Source organism: Tripterygium wilfordii, chromosome 5 (genome assembly GCF_013401445.1).
Source record: "Tripterygium wilfordii isolate XIE 37 chromosome 5, ASM1340144v1, whole genome shotgun sequence".
NCBI classification, from domain to species: Eukaryota; Viridiplantae; Streptophyta; class Magnoliopsida; order Celastrales; family Celastraceae; genus Tripterygium; species Tripterygium wilfordii.
In genome coordinates, this window is record NC_052236.1 from 10430782 (window position 1) to 10452671 (window position 21890).

Below are 21890 nucleotides of genomic sequence, written 5' to 3' on the forward strand. Positions count from 1 at the left end.
CTATCGTTGTTATCGAGAAAATGGCCAAACAGTGCTCAAATTGGTATCTCACAGTAATTGTCTTCTCGGCAATTCTGGCTTCTCAGGCTTCTGCAGATACAGATCCGCTTGATGGTAATAATTGTTGGTTATAGCTTTCTGTGATTAATCATTTTCTTTTGCAACTTTATGTAAATTCCTAGTTGAAATTTCCTTGATTTCCTGTTTGGTTGCCGAGAAAATTTAGAAAAAGCAACAAACCAAATTGCGATTCATAAAGATTTCCATCTTCGGGAACCTAAGGAGTTTGTGAATTGAAGAGAATTGTTTTAAAACTTTAAATTGGTAGAATAATTCACTAAGTAAACAAAAATAATTTTCTTTTCTCGGAATCCAAATAGAAGATGGGAAAAACATTTTTTTCTTGCAGTTTCTTTTTGGCGGGAAAATACGGAAGGTTTATTACGCGAGGCATTTCTCTAGTGTGCTAGTGTACATTAAATTGCTGAGAATTCTCAGCACGTGGCACACATATCGCATTGTCGTTTGATTCGCTATTTCGTGGGCCCATCAGATTACTGCCACGTGTAATCCGTGCAATTTCACTATCCCCGTCCGTCAGATAATTTTTTTATTATGTTTTAACAAAAAATGATCTCTTTCATCTTTCCGCAGTCGTAGCTCTTGAAGATCTGTACAATGCCCTGCACAACCCGCCACAGCTGAAGGGGTGGAGGTCCGCTGGTGGGGATCCATGTGTGGAATCATGGACTGGAGTTTCATGTTATGGATCATCTGTTATACACCTGTAAGTAATGCTCTCGTATCCTTCTTCCAATTAACCATGCACAATGTGACCTTCTGTTGGTGGATTGCACTATAACATGTTTTATCTCCTTATATAGCAAACTTCCCGGGCTAGGCCTCAGGGGGACTCTGGGAAGCGAGCTCCAGAATCTTCATAACTTGAAGCACCTGTGAGTACTTTTGCTTAAATTGATTTCAAGTTAGGTTACGAGGTTTCACTTTTTGTTCAATTCGTTAATATGTCTCTTTATTTATGTTAAAAATTAGGGACATTTGCTGTAACAACATTCAGGGCGAAATTCCATATGGCTTACCCCCTAATTCCACTAATATGTAAGTTGGCTGTTCTTAATTTTTTTCCCCTGTTCTGATGAATTTCTGTGCTATAAATAGTGTATAATACGTCGACGATATATCTGATGAATATATCTATCTTGAATGTTATTTTCATTTATCCATTTTAAAAATGAATGCAGAAATTTGGCATTCAACGAGTTGACCCAAAATATACCCCATTCATTATCACTCCTCAAGTATCTTCGGCATCTGTGAGTTTCTTGTACCTTGACTGCCTACTTTTCTGAATTTTTTTCCCAATTTATTATCAGGCTATGCTAACAATTGTTATTGTGCAGAAATGTAAGCCACAATTTATTAGCTGGACCCATTGGCAATGTGTTCACAGGCTTGGAGAGTCTAAAAGTGATGTATGCTTCTGCACCCTTTTTTCTTTTCCCATTTTGGCTCTAACTTTTGAATCTAAAGGAAACTATGACTATATGAAGAACCTGTAACTGTGAGACTGTGGACTAGTTCTGAAACTTCTTTTTGGTATACCCATCCTTTGGTATGAGTGGGTCAAGAGCAAATTGGTTTACCTTTCATCAAATGATTTAACTTTCTTTTTTTTTTCAAGTGACTTCTGCACTTCAAATTATGATCCAGTTGAACATCTTGAACATGCATTGTGCATTCCAGCCCAGGCCTTCGTGTTTTTGCCCATTGCTCATCTTTCAAGTTGTTGTCACTGGATCATGCTTTGTGTAGAATTTCATGCCAAGTGATGATTATTGATGATTATTCTTCTGCTTTTTAAAGAAACATCAATATGTTGCCACAGGGATCTGTCATACAATAACTTCACAGGAGATCTGCCGAGTTCTTTTGGATCTCTCACTAATCTTACTGAACTGTGAGTTTTATGCCAGTTGATCAAACATCAACTTTCAGAGTGATCGCATCTTCTATTGTTAAACAATATTGTATTGTTTTTCATTTGTTACCCTGCAGGTTCTTACATAACAACCAATTCACTGGATCAATTATCTACTTGGCTGATCTTCCCTTAACTCACCTGTATGTTTATTCAGCTTTTTGGTTACCAATTAAGTTGTTTGGAAGTTGATTTTCTTTGTATATTTCTGATGTTAGGAATATCCAAGGAAATCATTTTAGTGGAATTATTCCAAGCCAATTTCAGTCAATACCATATTTGTGGTAGGTGAACAGATTTCAAGATAGGTGTCTTCACTTGCCAGCTTTGATTCCTTTGAATAGGAACTCATGCATTGTTTTATCTTCCTCTTTTTCCCCTTATTAGGATTGATGGGAATAGATTCCATACAGGAGCAAACTATCCGCCATGGAATTTTCATTGGGATAATGCAACCATGGAACAAAATTTCACTGGTCCCCAAACAACTCAGTCGAGTGCCATTGAGAACTATCCCTCTAGTCAGGCAGGTGGACGCAGGAAGAAAAGGATGGGCCCTGGAGGAATAGCTTGCATGGTTGTTGGGGCAGTACTCCTAACAACCTGTGCCGCACTCATTATTGCATTCCGCATTAAACGCTATCGTGCGCTAAAGCTTCAAAGTTTCGAAAGCAGCAATAGCACAATGCATTCTCTTCCAATCAGTACAGCCAGAGGTGAGAATGCATTATTTAGGTGTATATTTACTTAATTGGGCCATCAGTAAACACTAGTTCTACTTACAAGTTCTATGATATACTACCCATTACCATTACTGATGCATAACTTGGGGAAATCATATTAGATCAACTATAGTGTGATCACTTGATGTTACACTCTTCTCTTATATTTCCAATGTGATATTAGCTTAACAAGTATTTTGGAAGCCCTTTTGTGTTTATCCTCTTATTAGCAGGCATTTCTCTGTGTAATATAACTAACCTACTTTACCCAGTGGTCAGAATATTAGTTTACAGCCGTGAGTGTTTTTTTTTTTCTTCACAAGTCAAATCTGGAGATGTTGGTTAAAATCCAATGGTAAGTATATTAACTCACAAAGATGCTACGGACTATGGTATCTTGTAAGTTGAACTACTTATTATGACTGTTTTCCGAATGATTTTACATCCTTTTCATCCTAATTCTCTATATTTTCTATTTCAATTTATGAAATCCGAAATTAGCCTTGAATTTGGATTAGAATCAGATTCCACTTGAATATTTCTTCTTCTGTTCAATTAGACAATCAACAGAATTTTCATACTCCACCTGAACTGGAATCTTTCCTTTTTAAAGTTCATTTTTCTTTTTTCTGACACTCTCTTGCTGTTCTAGTCGGATGGGAAGTTTTAACCCTAGAGAAATTGTCTTAGTTTCTGCTATTATCTATGGAAACTATATTCTTGTGTTTCTATTGTTAGTTTGTTACGAATGATTTTTTTTACATCCATGCTTTTTGTTCTAGTAATTCAACTCAAAAACATTGGAACCGCAATGTTCAATTCAAATTTGTAACTAATGTTCTAATATAGGTTATACCAAACATTTAGTATACTTTATGCCTGGGTTTCTATATGGTTCTTTATCAACCTTTTATAGCGCATTCCATCTTTCCAATATTAAGTACAACTGCAACAGAATGTTAATAGATGAGGTTTGTCTCCTGCTTTTCAATGCTCATTGAAGTCTGATCATCTACAGCTCCTGAAGAAAGCCCACAAATCTTAGCTGTTGTTTCTCCGTTTATTCTGGGCCAAAAACCTATACCTCCTAATCGCCATAATAGAATTGAGAAAATGTCTAGAAGAAAAAGTTTCTCTCACAATTACAAATTCCCAGCAAGTGCGAAAATTTACACAGTGGCAGAGCTTCAAGCAGCTACAAACAGTTTTAGTGAGGATAATCTTCTTGGAGAGGGATCTTTGGGTTCTGTCTACAAAGCGGAGCTTCCTGTTGGTCAGGTATGCGATACACGTAAAAAAACATTATGAAATTTATATTAAATAAAATTCCAACTGGTTCTCACAGTTAGCTAACCATGACTTGTTTCTCTCTCTCATTTCCAGATTTTGGCTGTGAAGAACATCAACATGGTTTCATTGTCTTTCCATGAAGAAGAACAATTCTTTGACGTGATATGCACTGCATCCCGGTTGAGGCATCCGAATATTGTAACACTTCTTGGGTACTGCCTAGAACATGGACAGCATCTTCTTGTGTATCAGTATATCAGTGATTTATCCCTTGACAACATTCTGCATAGTCAAGCATACAAACCATTGTCCTGGAACCTTCGTCTCTGTATTGCCCTTGGTGTTGCTCGAGCTTTAGAGTAAGTATTTTTCAAATATCTCTCTTTAATGTCTAATATCTTTTGTTATTACTGAGAGTATTTCTTCTACCTTAAAGCTTTGGTGCTCCTGTAACAACCTTCTTGAGGCTACTTGTATTGCCTCCTTAAGTCCTTGTAATTTGGTGCACCTTCTTGGTGCCTTTGAATAAATTTCTTTTCCTTTCAAAAAAATCTTTTGTCCCAAGTTGCGGTACTAGTGGATAGATTTATGAGGCACCAGACATCCCAATAAAGGAATGACGCCCACACCCTTCCCCCCGGGCTTTAATTATTTCCATTTCTCTCATGATGATTTATTTCAGCTATTTGCACTCCTCATCACCTCCAGTTGCTCATAGCAATATAAAGGCTGCCAACATTTTACTTGATGAAGAACTTATGCCTCATCTCTGTGATTGTGGGTTAGCTGCTTTGAAGCCCCTTGCAAGCAACAGTGTCAAACTTCGGGTAAGTACCTCTATGAATAAGTGTGACGTTGTACAATTTTTTGCAAGCTTTTGATTTAGCTTACTCATCTCAGTAAACTTTTTTTGTTTTGCCACCTTAAAATGAGCAATAAGGTGAAAGGATTAGCCAATGCTGTAAAAATTTTGAAAGATTTCTTCACTATGCTTATGGCTTATAAGTTCTGTATGGAGTTAGCTGAATCTCTCTCCCTTTTTCTCTTAATTTATTGATATGGATGTTCAGGCAAGATCTCAAAGTGTCTGTATACCAAAATACTTCTTTATACACTTTATAAGCTCTAAATTCTGTTTTCGCAAGTATTTTCTGTGTAAGCTGCCTGTTTTTCATATACATATAATATATCTGTAAGGAAAAATAGCAAAATAAAAGAAATACTAAACGAACTCTTCATTTATGCAAACAGGCTTCTGAAATTGCTCTTGGGGACACTGGCTACATTGCACCTGATCATGGGCAGCCAGGAAGTGACAACACAAAGAGTGACATTTTTGCCTTTGGGGTGTTGCTTTTGGAGCTATTAACTGGAAGGAAACCTTTTGATGCGTATGGTTCATGCCCTCCTTCACTATCCAAAATTTCACAATATTTGTGTGTTTTTTAATTGTCTCTGTCCAAATGCAGTTTAAGACCTAGAGAAGAGCAATCTTTAGTAAAATGGGCCTCATCCCAGCTTCATGATGGCAAGAGTTTGGAACAGATGGTTGATCCAAGCATCAAGAGGACGCTCTCCTCCAGGTGTCTCTCCCAATTTGCTGATGTTGTCTCCCCCTGTATTCAGGTATTAGCATCACTTTTATACAAAATGAATGAGGTGTGCAAATAGCATATTGGATGGAAGATTGGTTTTTTTTTAGGTTCACGAGAAGAAATTTATGATGATCTAGTTTTAAATGTCTGTATCATGTGAAGGTGAGATTATAGCTTTTGGTAGCTTAATTTATTTTGTAGAATATCATCTCTTCAATAGGCTCATTTTAAACCTCGTGCTTGTACATTGAAACTAATCAAAGCTTGCAGTTTGCTTAATTTTCAATTGAAACCTTTGACGATTAGTTGGTGACTGTAGAGTTAAAGTTGGTCTTTGCATTGACCTTGGCTCTGTTAGAATTTATACACGCATGCAATGTAGACACGTAAATAAGAACCTATGATGCACTAACCGATCTGTAGTTTCAAGAATAGATCATGTATATTTCCTCTTCTTTTATTTCTGGAGAGCAGTTAACAAATTATTTGTGCTTTTGAAATAACAGTCTGAGAAGGAATTTCGACCACAGATATCTGAAACTGTGGAATCTCTCACCCGTCTATTAAAGAGAGTTGCATCAGCAAAAAGCAGTGTGGCAGATGGTATTGAAGTTGATCCATTTGAAAGGTCTTTTCGCTCAACCCACACCCGCTTCATGGCCTCACCCACAGTGAGCTTTTTGTCTGTCTGATCTCGTAACTAATCAGCTGAACTGAAGCTGATTTTGCTTAGGTTGAATCATTCTGAAATCAGTACAGCAGCATTTTTTTTCTTGTAACTTTTGGAAATGCTGTGACTATTAAGCTCAATTGCTGCTGAGCATTTCAGGCTAGGGTCACTGAAGGCCACTTCAGTCGTAGCCAGCGTGCTTGAGAATGTGTTTCTTGTGCGGTATTTACAGTAGTGATTTTGATCCCATTAGACCAATTCTCTTTAAGACTTGAATAGCCATGCTGCGTTTGTGTTTTTTTACACTCGTCTGATTCAATAGTCTGTGTTGCCTCTTCAGGAGAAACAGAGACTGTTGAATGATGCATTCAATCATTCTCAGCACAAATGAGCATGTATAGAAAAAATGAGAAAAATTATTTATCCAGGAAAAGATAAAAAGAAAATATAGGGACTTCAGACTCACTTCGCTATCATTTTAATTTGAAAATCAAATCCCGAAACCAACCTTTCTGACATCGATCGGCCCAAGAGTTTACATGCTAGCACTACTTGAGAGGGTATTGAATGATTTCTCCAATTATATTAACAGGCCTTCCATCAAACATTGATGATAGATAGGGTACGTACTCTCACTCGAAAAGCTTCTTCAGTTCCTTGGTTTTTTTAAGAGCTGCTTCCTGCGATAGAATATTCATATTACCATCTCCACCAAAACGTGGAGGAAATAAGAAAAAGTTAGGTCGATGGGGAGATTTCGAATGTCCTCCGCAGTTTGCATTTTCCGAGAAAATTTTTCACTTTCTCCGGAAGGATTTTAGGCATCGAGTGGTGAAATTGGCCGTTTCGTTTGGAAGAGATCACTGTTCAGCTCAGCTCCCGCGGTTTCGGGTATGGGCTTGGATTCGAGCCTCGAGGCGTAACCATTTCTGGGCCCAATGGACCTGCTAAGGGTAAATAGATAAAAGAGGGAGGGCAATATGGTAAACATGTTTCACTCGGGAAGGCACAGCTAGGCGCTAGCGAGCGGCGGAGGACCTCTCTGAAACCGTTTGTTGTGAATAGACCAAAATATTTTTGATTCAGGGCAGCTTACCTTACTCGTCTTCTACAGATATCGTCTTCGTCGAATCAAATCGCAAGGTGCATCGGTAATAATCTCTAGTCCTCTCTCGATTAACATTCTTGTAGATCTAGCTCTATTGGCCTACTCGCACTTTGGATGAATCATTTGCAGCCATATCTAGGTTTGAAATAGCAAATAACCATTCTTTACTTATCAGAAAAATACTTTCTCTATAGGATCGTTCGTCTTTTATGCTGCGTTTGTATGGAAAATTTTTAATTTTGGTATTTGGTCTTATGGGTTTTAATTTGTGTGCAATTTCTGTTTGGAAACGGTGGTGGGAAATCCTTTATAATATGCGATGTGAATTAATTTGGAATTTCTTATTTTGTTTGCTCTCTTTGATTGTTGGCATATGCACCCTTTGCCTTCATTTTTGCAACAATGATAGGAAGGAAAAGCAAGAATAAACCCTACTATTGAAACGGTTATTTAATTCGTATTTTCTTAGTTGTTTCTGAAAGAACAGTTAAATTGTATGTTGTTATCAGTGTGAGGTATTTGCTGACATGGTATATGATAAATGGGTTTTTGTCAACCTGGCAATTAAGCTTATAGAAGAATTCGTGGAATGCCAGTAAATCATTGCAACTTGGGTTGCTGATTTTCCTGGTTAAGAGGCCAAATGAGTGACTACTGGTATTTTGATTCCTGACTTCTCAGATCAGTACCTTGTAGAAGGAGACCATGGACCCATCAGAGCATATGAAGTGGGATAACGAAGATACACCGTTAATTAAAACAATGAAAGGGGCAACTATGGGTTTGGCTGCGGGAACTATTTGGGGGACTGTTCTTGCTACCTGGTATGATGTGCCTCGTGTTGAGAGAAAGGTTGCACTTCCTGGTCTGATAAGGACTTTAAAGATGATGGGAAATTGTGGGGTGAGATTTGCTGCCATTGGAGGAATTTACATCGGTGTTGAGCAGCTGTTGGAGAATTACAGGGTGAAGAAAGACATGATTAATGGAGCTGTAGGTGGTTTTGTTGCTGGTGCTGTTGTTCACGGTTCTAAAGGTGTGGATTTTGTTCATTTTGATGCAAGTTTTCTATTTGGTGAGAGTTGATGTCATTACATTTCTCAAAAGTGGATTGTGTTTGCTATCGCTTCGTTGGAATGGAGTTATGAAATTTTATTTTATATGCCCATGTTCAGTTTGTACTGATTTCCAGTTTTGTGTGATACTGATAGTTTTCTCCAAAACAGTTTCTCTTATTTTTGGAGAGGAACTCAGTCTCCAGGGTTTCAGAGTTTGCTAAGGGTCCTGGTTATTAACCGAGTGACTGCTCCTGATTTCCGCTTCAGTTTTCTTCCCCCATTTTGCACTCACCATTTTTTAGTTTTTGGAAAAATAATCTTAACTGCCTAAGGTCTATGGTTATTTGTGTTGCATAGATCCTAAAGAGCGTGATATTTCACTATTATCTCTGCATAGTCGCTTACTTTTATTTAACTCCTATTGTTAAGTCATTCATTTGAGTCAGTTGAATAATTACTATAAAAATTAGTGAATAGGTTTATGATTTGCTTATTTATCTATTTATTACTTAGCACGTATTAATTGACCAAAGGGTTGAGGCAAAATGTCTGTTGTGTTGTATTTGTATAGTAGAGCCTCACCATTTACTTATGTTGATTGAAAATGTGGGTTGCTGGACATATATTGCTTGGAAGTAACTGAGTTGTTTGTTTGTTTTTCTTTATAACAAGGAGCAATAAAATGTGAGCAGCACAAGAGTAAGTGTCGCTGAACATGGTCTCGCATTATGTTCGTACTGGATGCATTTTAGGTTAGGACTTTTACTTTTTCGTTTAGTCTGCATGAGTGCGAGGTGATCTATCTATTAACTTGGAGTTCTAGTATTTATTTTCTTATATAGTATGCATGAATGCAAGGTGATCTATGCTCCTAACAAGGAGTTCTAGTATTGTATTTACTTGGTCATCTTTCCTTATCACCATCAGTCATTGTTTTTCTTTTTCTGGGATCTTCTAGACATCCAGACACCAGTTTTTACTTTTTTTCCTCGTCCTTTTCGTACTCGAGCACTCATTTTTTGCTGCTATTGTGTAACTGTTCCTGTCAAGAAAAAACAGAGAACACTGGGTGTCTCTTACAGGTAATTGGATTGCTGGTTTTCATTCAGCCTTATGGGCTATGTCTCTTCAGAGTCCTTGCCTATAATATTCAATCATATTGGTAATGCCGTAATGGTGCCATTTTGATGACAATGGTTAATGTAATCATCCTCTTTGCAGCGAGGAGCATCACGACAGGTATTTGTGCTGGAGCATCTTTTGCAGTGGTTTCTGCAATTATTGATTTAGGGGGTCAAAAGGTATTCCAGGATGATGGTAGCAGGGAATTATACCCTTACAACACCAAGAAAAGATCCATCGCAGATTCATAAGTTGTTGCTGCTGTGATGAAGGAAGAGAAGACACCGGCCACCGGAGTTTCATAACCGTTTCCCAAACTTTCTGTATGTTTTTTGTATTGAGATATCTTCGTACTCTTAGTATTGTTTTTCTTTCTCGCCTCAAAATTCCTAGAGCCTTGATGGATTTGAATAAAATTTGCTTTCTCATTCTGTGAAAGTTCTGTTGGAGGTTATGTCTCAGAGACTCTTTTTGAGATGAATGCAGCTTCTATTGTGTTGATTTTACCTGTTGGAATAGTGGTCTGAATTTCATGGTTAAGCTACAACTCCTTGAAAGTACAGATACTGTGACAAGATCCTACATTGGAAAAATTAAGGGAGGAGCGATAATAGATTAGGAAAACCCATAACCTAACACATTTAAAATTGTTTCTTTGGGCCTAAGTAAGGCCCATTATTTGGGCCTAAGTAAGGATGTTGGGCCTGAAAGTATAAATCCGTGAGAATTTTGATTCAAAGCGGACAATATGTTTGAGTTTGTAGAGTTTATCCAGAGTCCAACTCAATTTATATGAAAACAAAAGGTTGGCTAAATAGGTAGAATGTAGATCTAGAGCACATTGTGTCCGTTTGAGAATGCTTTATATTTTGATGAGGTGAGGTATTATGAGGTAAAAAGTTGTGGTTTGTCAAAAAAAAAAAGCATTTGGCATGTCAAGTTAAGTGAGTTGATATGCAGTTTAGAATTTGGATGAACAAAACTACGATGTGAGTTAGATATGCAGTTTAACGTTTAGATGAGTTAATATTATTTCCAACTAACATGGTCCCCCGAAGCATTAACGCATTAGTTTCCGCCTAATCAATAGCTTTATTAACGGGAAAAAAATTCAGAGTTCAACATTCAGAGTCACCCTATCTGGCGCTACGCTTGCGACGGTACTCCAAATTGCTTAATGAAGAAACAAATCCATTCAAAGAATGAAAAGTGAAATAGCACCACTTAAGTTATAGAAAAAGGGAATGCTAAAAGCAAAAAAAATACCAATGTAATAAATTTGCATCGCTACTAGACCCACAAGAAGGGGGCAAACAAAAAATAAAAATAAAAAAAAAAAATTGCTAACCTAGATTAACAGATATTACAGCAGAAAATATTCTCTACTTCAAGAGAAAAAAGGAAATAGTACAGGAGACTAGCGATGGTATGCTATGTGCACCAGAGTCAACGCATAAATGTGGGCGATTCCTAAGTACAAAGTGTTGATTCTCAGCTGCCTGTGGGCAGGAACTTGATTAAGGTTGGAAAAGAAAGAACACCTGACTATTGTGAACACATGCCACAGCATTGTAGTATTACATCAGTCACCTTGTAGGCAGTAAAGCTGACGAATATTTCCTGAAGCTGTCATACCATTTCAACAAGAAAAATATCATCAGATCGCCATACCATTTTCCTAAGAAAGGAGCAATCTTTAGAAAGTACTACAGAACTGTATCACAATCTAAACAGAAAAGCTTTTCCTTATAGATGTTTTCCAATATTAAAATGAGCAAAGAAGGAAAAACATATAGATATAGAATCAGTGAATTTCAAAGCAAAATCAAAAGGGAAATTCACTTTTGTTAGCCTCTTAAAATTAAATTGTGCTTTCACCAAAAATATTATCATAAACAAACAGGTGCTTCTCAATATTAATTGGCAAGCACATTCCTTGTGCTTACTTGCAACTGCAGTGTCATCTTTCATTGCATGATGCTGAATTTCTGATGATAATTTCAGAACAAAGCAGATGGATGATCACAGAACAGGAATGTGCAGTCTATCATCACTAACAAAATGTTGGTTTTATTCTGACACTGTAATCAAGAAGACCAAATTCTAGGATGTGAGAATGAGCATAAAGAGTGCCAGTCTCCTAGAATTCAAAACATGCTTCTGCAACCGTTTACTGAATGTCGAAAGTAACATGAACAAAAAAGATGTCCAAAACATGGAAAAAATGATTGAAACTTGAAGATGTATGATAATTTGTTGTGATGTGTATAAATGATGTTAAAAAAAGTCTCATTGAGCATTCCACCAGAAGAAAAACAAAAGAGGGAAACATTCAACAAGGAAACCATTACCATATAACCAGTCTTTGAATAATACGTGGAGTGCAGATGACAATTCCCGCTTCCGATTTTCTTCAAGAGGTGCTTCTCTCAGTGACTGTTTTATCTCACCTAAATTCTTCAACTGGACATTGAAAAACATGCATATGTTTCATCAAACTAAAAATCAAGAGAGTTAAAACTTGAACGATGCTCAAAAAAGAAAGTTAAACAAAAATTACATAGAAAAAACAATTGAAAAGCATCATTTTTAACAAAAAGAAAACACAGAAGCTGAAACAATATATCAAACCCACAATCATTGTTTTGCAATCAAGCACCTACATTTTTTTGCTGAGATGCCATATAAGCATCTGGTAATTGAAATGGGTTTTCTTTTGTCGACCCATGAGATTCCCCACCAAACCAGTTTGGAATCTGCACATCAAGAAAAAATGACCACATGAACAAGGTAAACAAACGTAACAATAACTCCAAAGATGTAGATATCACCATCCACACCATTCCGGGAGTTTCAGTTCAAGCATGAGTCAACTGATATTCAAGAAAAATCAGTTGAGAACGTTAAAACCCAAAATATGCAATATCGAGTTTTGTTGCCAAAATATGATAAAACTTCACATAGAAACTCACCAAAAAGTTAGTGAACTGGTCCGGGTCTAGGCGTGTGGCAGACTCAGCTTGAACATCAGAGACACCTGCTGGATGAGACAATGAATCATGTGGATCAACCACTCCCAACGCCAAGGGTTCATCCCATCGATTAATAGTTGCCTCAATGCCTACCTCCGCCATGTGCTCCTCCAACTCCGAGTAAAATGTATTGAACGGTGCTATCTGAGGAAAAATATCAGGGTATGAAAAGAACCTAAAGGAGTGTTGAATCTATAGATGCTAGTGATAGCAGTGCACAAGAAATAGTCTTTTTGTAACCAAAAACCATCTCAAATGGTTAAGGCTGCAGTTTCATTCAAAAGAAGATGAGATTGGGGAAACACCTGCAACAAGCCTTAAAGCACTTCTTGAGTTCCAATCATTTCAACGCAATCCAACCACAGATGTAATAATAAGTTTTGACAACTTGAACCCCCAAACAAATGCACATACACGACAATCATTCTATAGGTAAAGAGACTATTTGCATTGCAATATGAAACAAAAATTCTCTTGCAGTGTCATGGTACAAACTGCAAGAACTTTCATCCCATCAAATATAGAATGGATCAACATCCTTCGAGGCTTTGATGGTGACTGTAATGACAATCAATATCCTTAATAATAACAAAAATAGAAGACACGAAGATCCTATGGATAGTGATAAATCAAAAAAAAAACTAGTACAGGTGCAATAAGCATTTGAATGAGTTTGATAAGCTCAAACTAGACTCCCTATGAAAAGTTTGCTCATTATAGCATTCACAATGGAGTTTACCCAATGATTCTCCATGTTAATTCCTTATATCAGGGGACAATTATATTTCAAATTGTAAAAGTAGGGGAGAGAGTGTGAGATTGTCTAAAAGTTGGAGAGAGAATGCTAAATAATACAGAAAGTCAGGAAGAGAATGTTAAAAAGTAGTTGTTAGATATTAGTTATTTAATATGTAGGGAATCACGTTTTACATTCCCTACTTTTAAGTAAGATAAATGGATCTAAGGAAAGATATAAGGAAGGAGATTGAAGATGGGGAACATGTTGTATGACCATATTCCTTAAATGTAGGGATATGGACATTGTTTGGGATGCTCTTACAAGGCGCTCAGGAAAGTTTTCAGAAGCTTTCCACAGCAGGGAATTTTGTGCATGCTTGCTCTTTCTGCGGGGCAGCAGGGGTAACACAGGAAAGTGAAAGAAAACGTAGCATTTATTGCATTTCATTAAATAGCAGCCTTGCTACAAGTTCCAATACCCTTTTAAAAGTTCCTTGTCCTAAACAGGAACCATAACCAGTGTCGACCACAAATATCAGAAGCTAGAGAAAACTGCTAGAGGAAAGGAGCTAGTAACTAATGACTACTGAAAGTACACCCTACAGTACACAAACTCATGAAGCTAACATCTTCACACCTCACAAACATACAACCACTATATAGAATATCTTATATAAATGCATTCAAAGTAACAATAAAATGCATGAACATCTTGGAAAACTTTTGTAACTCAAACTGATCATGTAGAATAACAAGACAGCACAGCCAGCCAGCCAGCTTTAAAATGATGACCATTGTGAATAGTGACACCTCACCTGCAGCTTATGGTTATCACCAACAATAAGTGGTTGCTGGTTAACCCCTAGAAAGAACATGCATTCGCGGCAATTGGCAATGTAGATACGTTTAGCTGAAATAATCACATGAACTCGTTCACAGTGTTCAACTTTTACAGCCTGTAGTAGACACCAGTTGCATATAAGATATATTTCAAAATCAATGTCATCAGAAAAAATAAGCATGTAGTACAAAACAAAACATCATATCAACAAATTGATTGTCGACGCAATGATCATGAGGAGCATGAAACGGAGAAACCAGATCAGGAAAACAGATATATGTCCAATATTTGACTTTCAAAGCACTAGATAAATGTCATAACTTGAGTAGGATATCAATTAATGATCATCTTTAACAAGAGAAAGAAATATTAACCAAACTAGATACAGAAATATTCATAAGCAAAAGGCTTAAAAGATTCATAATTTTTTATTTACCTTACCAACGGCTCCAAGAACTATAGTGGCATCCGAGCATCCATAGATAGTGGCATATCTGAGAGGGGCTAAAATATAAATCACAGACTCATGGCAATTAAGAACCTGCAAACATAAAATACTTCTTAAAACTTCTTGTTGAAAGGCCTAAAACCCCAAAAACAATCATATCTCAATTGACAAGTGAAATACACAGAGCATGCAACCTTTGCAAATCAAGTTATACAAGATCTAAATGCAGTAATGAAGACATAAAAACACCACCTTGAGACGAGGATTATTGTCATGATCAATAGGCCCAAGAGTATGCCTTTAGGTCAAAATAAGGAAGTTAAATCAGGAACCAGAGCATTTATGATTGTATCATTAAACAGAAGTTTCATTCACCCTCTGAGACTGTTCTTGTGTCGATTTCTCAACGACTAATATTTCTAAGTTCTTTTGCAACTCTGTAACTGGGGATTCCTAATTTGAAATCCGTGATTTCTTGATCAATAAAGTCAACACATCTAATTTTGAAAAAAGTGCGATACTTTTTGGCAGAAATTTCTATTCCTTTTCAGTCTTTCATTAATATATGATTTTTTTCAAATCATCATCAACCGAACCTTTATCTCAAAAGATATGAATTTTTCAACTAATTCCTCAAATTGTTTATACGAACCACACACTTTATTTCACCTAAAAAACACCAAAAGGTTTTAAGGGCAAGAACTTGATGGTGAAAAGCTTGAGTTATTCTGAATTTAAGAAGTCACTAAATAAATAAACCTAGAGGTCGAGGGATGTCATCAATTATACCAAAAAAAACAGACAACACATAACATAAGACAACTAACATATAGGACTCTCAAGGGACTGGCAGTAATGACAGTGCAAGTGCAGAATATAGCCTCTAACCGACATTAATTATAGTTCTGAAATATGACATCTTGAACCAAGTTCAAAGGTCAACTAATCTCAAGTATAATAAGTCTAGTTTCACAGCCAATAGTAAATGCCTCGAAAGAACACCAAAAATGAAACATTTTTACAACCAGAATTTCTGCAACCCAATTTATTAAGAAATTGGCCAACGACATCACATGCTGGCAAATTATAAAAGATAAACTTCTACATAATATTTTTCCTTCTGTCGTAGAGTTTGCTTTGATGCCAAATTGAAATCTATACTTGAGAATCTAGTCAGATATGGTTGATAAAGATAATGAATTGAAGTATTAGGAGCAACAGTTTAATACAAATAGCAAATTATAGAGGCCTAAAAAAAGTACCTCAATCATTGAAGATGCAAAGTTTATTTATAATTAGTTTAAATGATACAGGCATACAGCAATACAAGACGTAAGGCACCTCAAGACTACCTTTAAAGAAGAACCTTTTATATCGGATGCCTGCTTGACATATGATGATTTAGAGATGCCTTCAATAAAACATGGACCCTTAGCACTTGTTGATGCTTTGATGGAACTTGTGCAGACATCAGCCATGAGAATATCCTGATCAGAAGCACTGGCTGATCCGTTATCTTTTGCAGAAACATTTTCAGTTATATGTTCCAATGCAGCAGCAATATTCTGTGAGATCCAATCATGGACTTGTGCAGCAGGAATAGGTATAGCAGGCATATCAGGATCTGAATTTGCAAAGAAAGAAGTAGCTTGGCTCAAGGGAACTCCATCGGATCCCTTGTCACCAAAGTGCATCAGAAATCCCAGGTGCTCAAATCCTTCCACGGTTAAAACCTACGACAGTGGTATCAAATAAAATAAAATCAACGCCCACAAGATACTAACAACCACATGCATACTACAAAAGCCTGAGATAAACAGGCAATAATGGTCTGTCACTGAAAGTAAAGTTCAACAGTAGAAAGTCATTGAAAGGTCAAAATCCTTTTTTCCTTCCATTTTTCTGTTTCCTGAAAAAAAAAAAAGGTTCCTGCTAAACATGGCAGAACTATAAAGCTGATGATACACCCCTCGGCAAGGAAAATTTGACAAAATTTTTCATCCATAATGAAAACGGAGTCACAGACGATGGGTGCAGCCGCTAGAAAACCCACAAATTATATAAACTTCTCCGGGCACAGACTAAGAGTCATTACCTTGGAATTTAGATATCTGAATTATTAATCCTAAATCCTAATCTAGCTTACCAGCAGTGCCCCACTTAAAGAAGCAAAAGAAAGTCAATCAACTACAGGATGTAATAAGTATACAAACCATGGATTCTTCGCCTTCTCCCTCCACAGGATCTGCTAAAAGAGAGAGGATGTTAGCCATGTGCTTTTGTAGATAGGATAATTGATGAGCCTCTTCATCAGCCTGTGAAGGCATAAAACGACGACTATTGCTACGCACAAGCTGCAAAATAATCAAACACAGAGGTTTAAGTCTACCTCAAAAGTGACGCACTCAAACCAAAATTCTGAAATGATGTAAAATAATGACTAGAAAATAAGCACATTGACAAACATGGTGGAATTCCATATTAACGAGAAATTAAGTTGCTGTAGAAGGTTAAAAGTAAAATTTGTGTTACACAATAAGGTGCATCACCTTAGGTCCTAGTAACACTAAGGTCAAAAGCTTGCAAGAGAGACTTTCTAACTCTTCTACAACATGATGCACAACTATAAAGTGAAGGTAGAATGTTTGTTCAACTGAAATCAAGTTGAAAAAAAATTACAAAATAGTAGACTACAGCTCTCCCAAAATTATAATTTAACCAAAATACAGCCATCCCACCCGCCCAAATTAATAAAAGTAGTAGTCACAATTCTGCATTAACATTGACCGTTCTGCACCCAAAAGTATTCACAATCCTGCAGGCTGCAGTAACTAATTAATTATAAAAGTAATAGTCATACAAAAAGGATATGTCAGGAATTAATGATGATTTAGGAGGTTACTTACGGGACGAGAGATGGTTCTACCAGTGAAGAACAATGAGGAAGATTAAGAGCAAGAGATTGATGATGACTGCCATTGATAGCACTAATAAAAAGATGGGGGGAAAGGAAACCAGAAAATAAACATGGCGCTGACTGACACTCAACTATCAAAACAAACTCTGCTCTAAGAAAAGCTTCTAGAAGTACCACTTGCCACAAAATGGTCTTACCCCCAAAATGCAAATAGCTCAGACAAACAGTCTAGCAAATATAACATTTATCCAGATGAAAATCAACAACTATAAGCCCCAATTTTAAGAAGGAGATTGAATATCTAATTACATTCTAAATGCAACCGCTGGAACAACCCGTAGGTATCAATATCATTTAAAGCCAAAGGGAAAAATAATTAAGCCCCAATATTTTCGTCTAGACATTTCAATGTCATAAAACGCAGCAACTTCACCTAGCCTAAATTGGAAGTCCTATATTTTAATGCATACACGCACTTCCGATTCAGTAGCCACAAAACCAACAATACTGTATCAGGAATTCAGAATCACAATTCCAATCCACATTTCCACTTAAACCCTAAAAGATGTTATAAGACAAGTGAGGAAAACAATTCGACTACTGTTTCAGCTAATCCAAACAAATCCAACGTAATTCGAGACAATTACCCCATGAGCACACCAGATTTTCCCAATCAATTGACAAGACAAAGCAATTCAACAACAAACAAATCACCTGTAGCGGTGACAACGCCGATAAGTATCCATCGAATGCTGAGGTGGAAGGCCAAACATCGGCAACAGCGGCGGCGTCCTTATGCGTTCTTGGCAATAGCTTCTTATATGATTGTACATAAAGCAATAGAATTAGATCGCGCCAATCGGCACCGACAGAGTCAATCTCGTCGGGGCGCGCCTTGGTGAGTGGGTCAGAATCGGAGTGGAGAACTGAAGCAAGGGTATCGAGGACCAGGTGGGCATGTTCCACAGAGATCTGTAGCGCGTCGGCGAGGGCAGCCGAGTTGACACGCAGACCGGTGGAGGAGAATTTCTGCTTGAGCGGGGCTAGGGACTGAGCTGGGTCGGGGAAGATGAGCTTCGAGATTGGGAGAAGCCCGTGTTCGAAAGGCTCTCGCCGCGGGTGGATTAGAGTACTCGGATTCGTAGCGGGATTCGAGCTTGGGTCGCTCGTCCACGTTAATGGCTCGGCGGTGTCGCTCATTTCTTTATTTCTTCGGGATTAGAGTGGGAAGAGAATGAGAGTTGCAGATCTTTGAGAAATGATGAAATACAAGAGTAGACGAGAAAGACGTGTAGCTATCAGATGAGGTCGGGTATACAGATTTAACCATGTGAATAGATGTTTACCGTGGAGTATAACCAATCAGATCGGATCGACGATAGAAGTAACAAGTTTACGTTTTGATTAGATCAATCGGACGTTACAGAACGAATCTTAAAGAAGCAAATAATATGGAGGGAGGACGGATTCAATATCGGATCCGGTGGGACTCCTTTTTGAAAAACAAGGTTTCGTCTCTTTTAAAAAAATTTATAACTAAAAATATTTTAGAAATTTCTGATAAATATGAATTAAAATTTTAGAAGATTTTAATTGTTGGATTGAATTTTCGATTTGCTATATATGAAGATAGAAGAAGATATGTTATTATGAGTGCTAGTTTTCGCAATTAAAGAATTATATTGGTAGGTCACATGTAAGAAAATTGTTGATGACAAGAGGTGTCGATCAAAGAAATTTCGATGATCAAATTAGTAAAGATAAGGATTTTGAAATTATGCAAGTTAATGTAAATTGTCAAGTGACTTCGGAAGAAGGCTCGGGAAATAAATATTGTTTTGTTGTGAGAAAGAGTATTGTTTTTTTTTTTTTTCCTTCTTTTGTGGTAGGGGATTGAATATGAAGCTCTGTGAAGGTTGTTGTTTTGGAGATTTTTAGTTTTCACATACGAAATTTCAATCAAAAGGCCTTCAAGAGGCATGTAAGGGAGGTTAAGGCCATGCCATCATCCTGACATATACGAGTTTTTGAGGTTGGTGATGGGATAATGAACTGACCTTAAGGTAATTTACAATTTGTTTGACATGAGGTCGAGGTCGAGGCGAAGTAGATTCGCCTTCGACAAAAGGGTGATGACAATAGACGTGCTCGACATGAAGGATTGTCGAGTCGACTAATGAACCTTACAGCCAGGTTAGTAAAAGCAATTGATGACGCGTTTGTTTTAACATGATTTAACTTTACTAGATCGTTAAATGGTGAAATAACATATTCAAGTTGTCTTTGGCGGAATGCCCATGGATATGCGTATGGTGTAAACAATGTTTAATTGACTGAGGAAGTGAGAAATCATTCCTAAGTTAGGTCATGAGCCTTATCTGTTTGGTTAGCATTATGGTAAAAGTGCAAGGTCTTGAGCATGATCGGAGGAGATGAGCCATTTGACGTGCATAGTGTTGGGTCCTCACAATTTTTTGACCTAATTTGCATTCAATGGTTTAAAATATTTCATATTATATATTTATATTGATGAATTATATTTTTTATCAAGAGCATGACATTTAAAATTTTGCAAATTAAAGGAGCTCCTTATTTTTTTCCCCAAATTTTCAATATCAACAAATAGCAATAATGGAAAATTGATTATTACATATTCATTCTTAAATATATTATTATTATTATTCTTGTTTGGGCCTCCACAATTAGAGCATCGTGTGCAACAAACTAGATGGCCCAACGGGCCAACACACACGTCACTGAAAAACATGCCCACTAAGAGTCCAATACAGTTGGATACTACTTCCGCTCAGAGTCTCAGACCATCTTCATCCCTGTTCGAGTCCCCTTCCCTCTTGTCTACAGTTACATACTCCCAACGCACATTAATACAGCTCAATAGAAACATAAATCACAAAAAAAATTTAATTTAAAATATGTTCAGACCTTCATAGGCCAACAAAAGAAGAAGAAGAAGACGACAAAAACCAAATCAGCCATTTTGTGGGTGAAATGGTGATCAATGTCTTTCATAATTTCCTTCTTTTTTTTTGCCCATTTTTGTGCCGAACAGAGAGTCGACCCAACTCACACCACATGGCTAAGCTAGAAAACAAAAAATTAGAGCAACCGACACATCATGCATAACATTTTGAGCTATGTTTAATTTTTAAGCATAACAAGTCTATTAAGGAATTCAAATAGTTGTTTTTAAAAAAAATATCTTTGAGAAGTATTTTTCATTCGAATCGAACATTGGACACATATACCTAACCTAATCAATTGTCAACCGAATCACCTCTCGTTGGTAAAAAAACTTGGTTACTGTAAGCTAGTATTATGTCAATATTATTTATTGGATATAACGGGTTTACTAGTTATTTTCAGCTGGATAAAAAGACTCTTAAAAATTTTAAATTATAATTAATTAAACATGAATTATCGTATAACCCTCCACAGCCCACCAGGACCACATATAATAATAAATTAGGCGCCTCATATGCTGACTTAAATAAATCCAAAATGATATATTGATTTTCGAAATATGTTTGGACAATTCTGCCCCTAATGGGACTCTTTGTCCTTTTGGTACAGAGTATACGTTTTTGATGAATCTCTGACTGTTTGGTAGATTGTGTGCCAGCATGTTCCGCTAATGTCATCGTTAGGCACACGCTCTACCAAATAGCCTTAGGGTTTGTTTGGAGGGGCGATCTCGCTTGCAGCAAAGCGATGCCGTATTACCAAACATCTCAATTAAGATAAATTATCAACTCCAATTTGGAGTTTGTAGTACTGGATCACTCATCAATCCGCCAATTTTTTTTTAACTTTTTTTTTTATTATAATTAAATTAAATTTTATTTTATATAAAATTAAATTTATAATAAATATAATATAATTTTTCACATATTATGAGTTATCATCATTTAAAAATTTTCTCAAACATCTCACAATTTATGAGCCAATTTTATTTTTACACGTTTTTGAACTAACATTGAAAATCATAATAATCACTCTATCAAACGGAGTAATATATGAGGTTAATTGGATGGAAGCGAAACCGCTCGAAGCCAGCGGAACATATGCGTAAGGCTCGGCATCAGGCCCGACCGGCCAGACTTTTTTAGGCCCAGGCCCGATTTTGATATTCGGTCCTCAAGCCATGCCAGATTGGGAATATGAGGCCCAGGCCCTACCCGGGCCCATAAAGCGCGGGCTTCAGGCTTAGACCTTGACTTTTCTAAAAAAAATACATGTTACTTACAATTGATTAATGTCATAATTATACTTTAATTTTGATACAATTAAACAATATTTTATAGAGGGTGAAATATATACGTATTATGTATA

General features: G+C 36.8%; 3 protein-coding genes across 4 annotated transcripts; 2 read left to right on the forward strand and 1 right to left on the reverse strand.

Moving 5' to 3' along the window:
- The first annotated feature begins 20 nt into the window (after nucleotides 1-20).
- Nucleotides 21-6559, forward strand: LOC119998613 (protein STRUBBELIG-RECEPTOR FAMILY 2). Its single transcript, XM_038845952.1, has 16 exons — nucleotides 21-114; nucleotides 646-787; nucleotides 885-956; nucleotides 1054-1119; nucleotides 1263-1334; nucleotides 1422-1493; nucleotides 1907-1978; nucleotides 2077-2142; nucleotides 2218-2283; nucleotides 2387-2715; nucleotides 3740-3999; nucleotides 4105-4370; nucleotides 4694-4838; nucleotides 5263-5402; nucleotides 5481-5637; nucleotides 6113-6559. Exons 1-16 carry the CDS (start codon nucleotides 21-23, stop codon nucleotides 6296-6298), a joined length of 2205 nt encoding a protein of 734 aa, XP_038701880.1. The 3' UTR covers nucleotides 6299-6559.
- A 712-nt stretch (nucleotides 6560-7271) lies between these two features.
- Nucleotides 7272-10063, forward strand: LOC119998257 (outer envelope pore protein 16-3, chloroplastic/mitochondrial). 2 transcript variants are annotated; one of them, XM_038845538.1, is made up of 3 exons: nucleotides 7272-7427; nucleotides 8066-8420; nucleotides 9664-10063. In XM_038845538.1, the coding sequence occupies exons 2-3, from the start codon at nucleotides 8090-8092 to the stop codon at nucleotides 9813-9815; spliced, it is 483 nt and encodes a 160-aa protein (XP_038701466.1). In that variant the 5' UTR covers nucleotides 7272-7427; nucleotides 8066-8089; the 3' UTR covers nucleotides 9816-10063. The 2 variants fall into 2 exon arrangements, with proteins under 2 accessions (XP_038701466.1, XP_038701465.1); XM_038845537.1 differs by lacking the exon at nucleotides 7272-7427 and having other exon boundaries at nucleotides 8058-8420; nucleotides 9664-10002.
- A 671-nt stretch (nucleotides 10064-10734) lies between these two features.
- On the reverse strand, nucleotides 10735-18785 carry LOC119999025 (TBCC domain-containing protein 1). The gene is made up of 9 exons (XM_038846513.1): nucleotides 18255-18785; nucleotides 16837-16977; nucleotides 15976-16356; nucleotides 14612-14716; nucleotides 14150-14290; nucleotides 12537-12740; nucleotides 12228-12320; nucleotides 11916-12027; nucleotides 10735-11190 (listed from the first exon to the last, which is right to left on the reverse strand). The coding sequence occupies exons 1-9, from the start codon at nucleotides 18738-18740 to the stop codon at nucleotides 11147-11149; spliced, it is 1707 nt and encodes a 568-aa protein (XP_038702441.1). The 5' UTR covers nucleotides 18741-18785; the 3' UTR covers nucleotides 10735-11146.
- Nucleotides 18786-21890: the final 3105 nt, after the last annotated feature.

Bases quoted from the DNA above. Each gene is read 5' to 3' on its own strand.
- LOC119998613 (XM_038845952.1), top strand. From the start codon at position 21: ATGGCCAAACAGTGCTCAAATTGGTATCTCACAGTAATTGTCTTCTCG. The intron at 1,494-1,906 runs GTATGCTTCTGC...ATGTTGCCACAG, and splicing joins TTGGAGAGTCTAAAAGTGAT to GGATCTGTCATACAATAACT. The intron at 2,284-2,386 runs GTAGGTGAACAG...TCCCCTTATTAG, and splicing joins CAGTCAATACCATATTTGTG to GATTGATGGGAATAGATTCC.
- LOC119998257 (XM_038845538.1), top strand. From the start codon at position 8,090: ATGGACCCATCAGAGCATATGAAGTGGGATAACGAAGATACACCGTTA. The intron at 8,421-9,663 runs GTGTGGATTTTG...TCCTCTTTGCAG, and splicing joins TGTTGTTCACGGTTCTAAAG to CGAGGAGCATCACGACAGGT.
- LOC119999025 (XM_038846513.1), bottom strand. From the start codon at position 18,740: ATGAGCGACACCGCCGAGCCATTAACGTGGACGAGCGACCCAAGCTCG. The intron at 14,717-15,975 runs GTAGTCTTGAGG...TTATGTTTGCAG, and splicing joins TAAAAGGTTCTTCTTTAAAG to GTTCTTAATTGCCATGAGTC. The intron at 12,028-12,227 runs GTAGGTGCTTGA...TTCAATGTCCAG, and splicing joins TGGCATCTCAGCAAAAAAAT to TTGAAGAATTTAGGTGAGAT.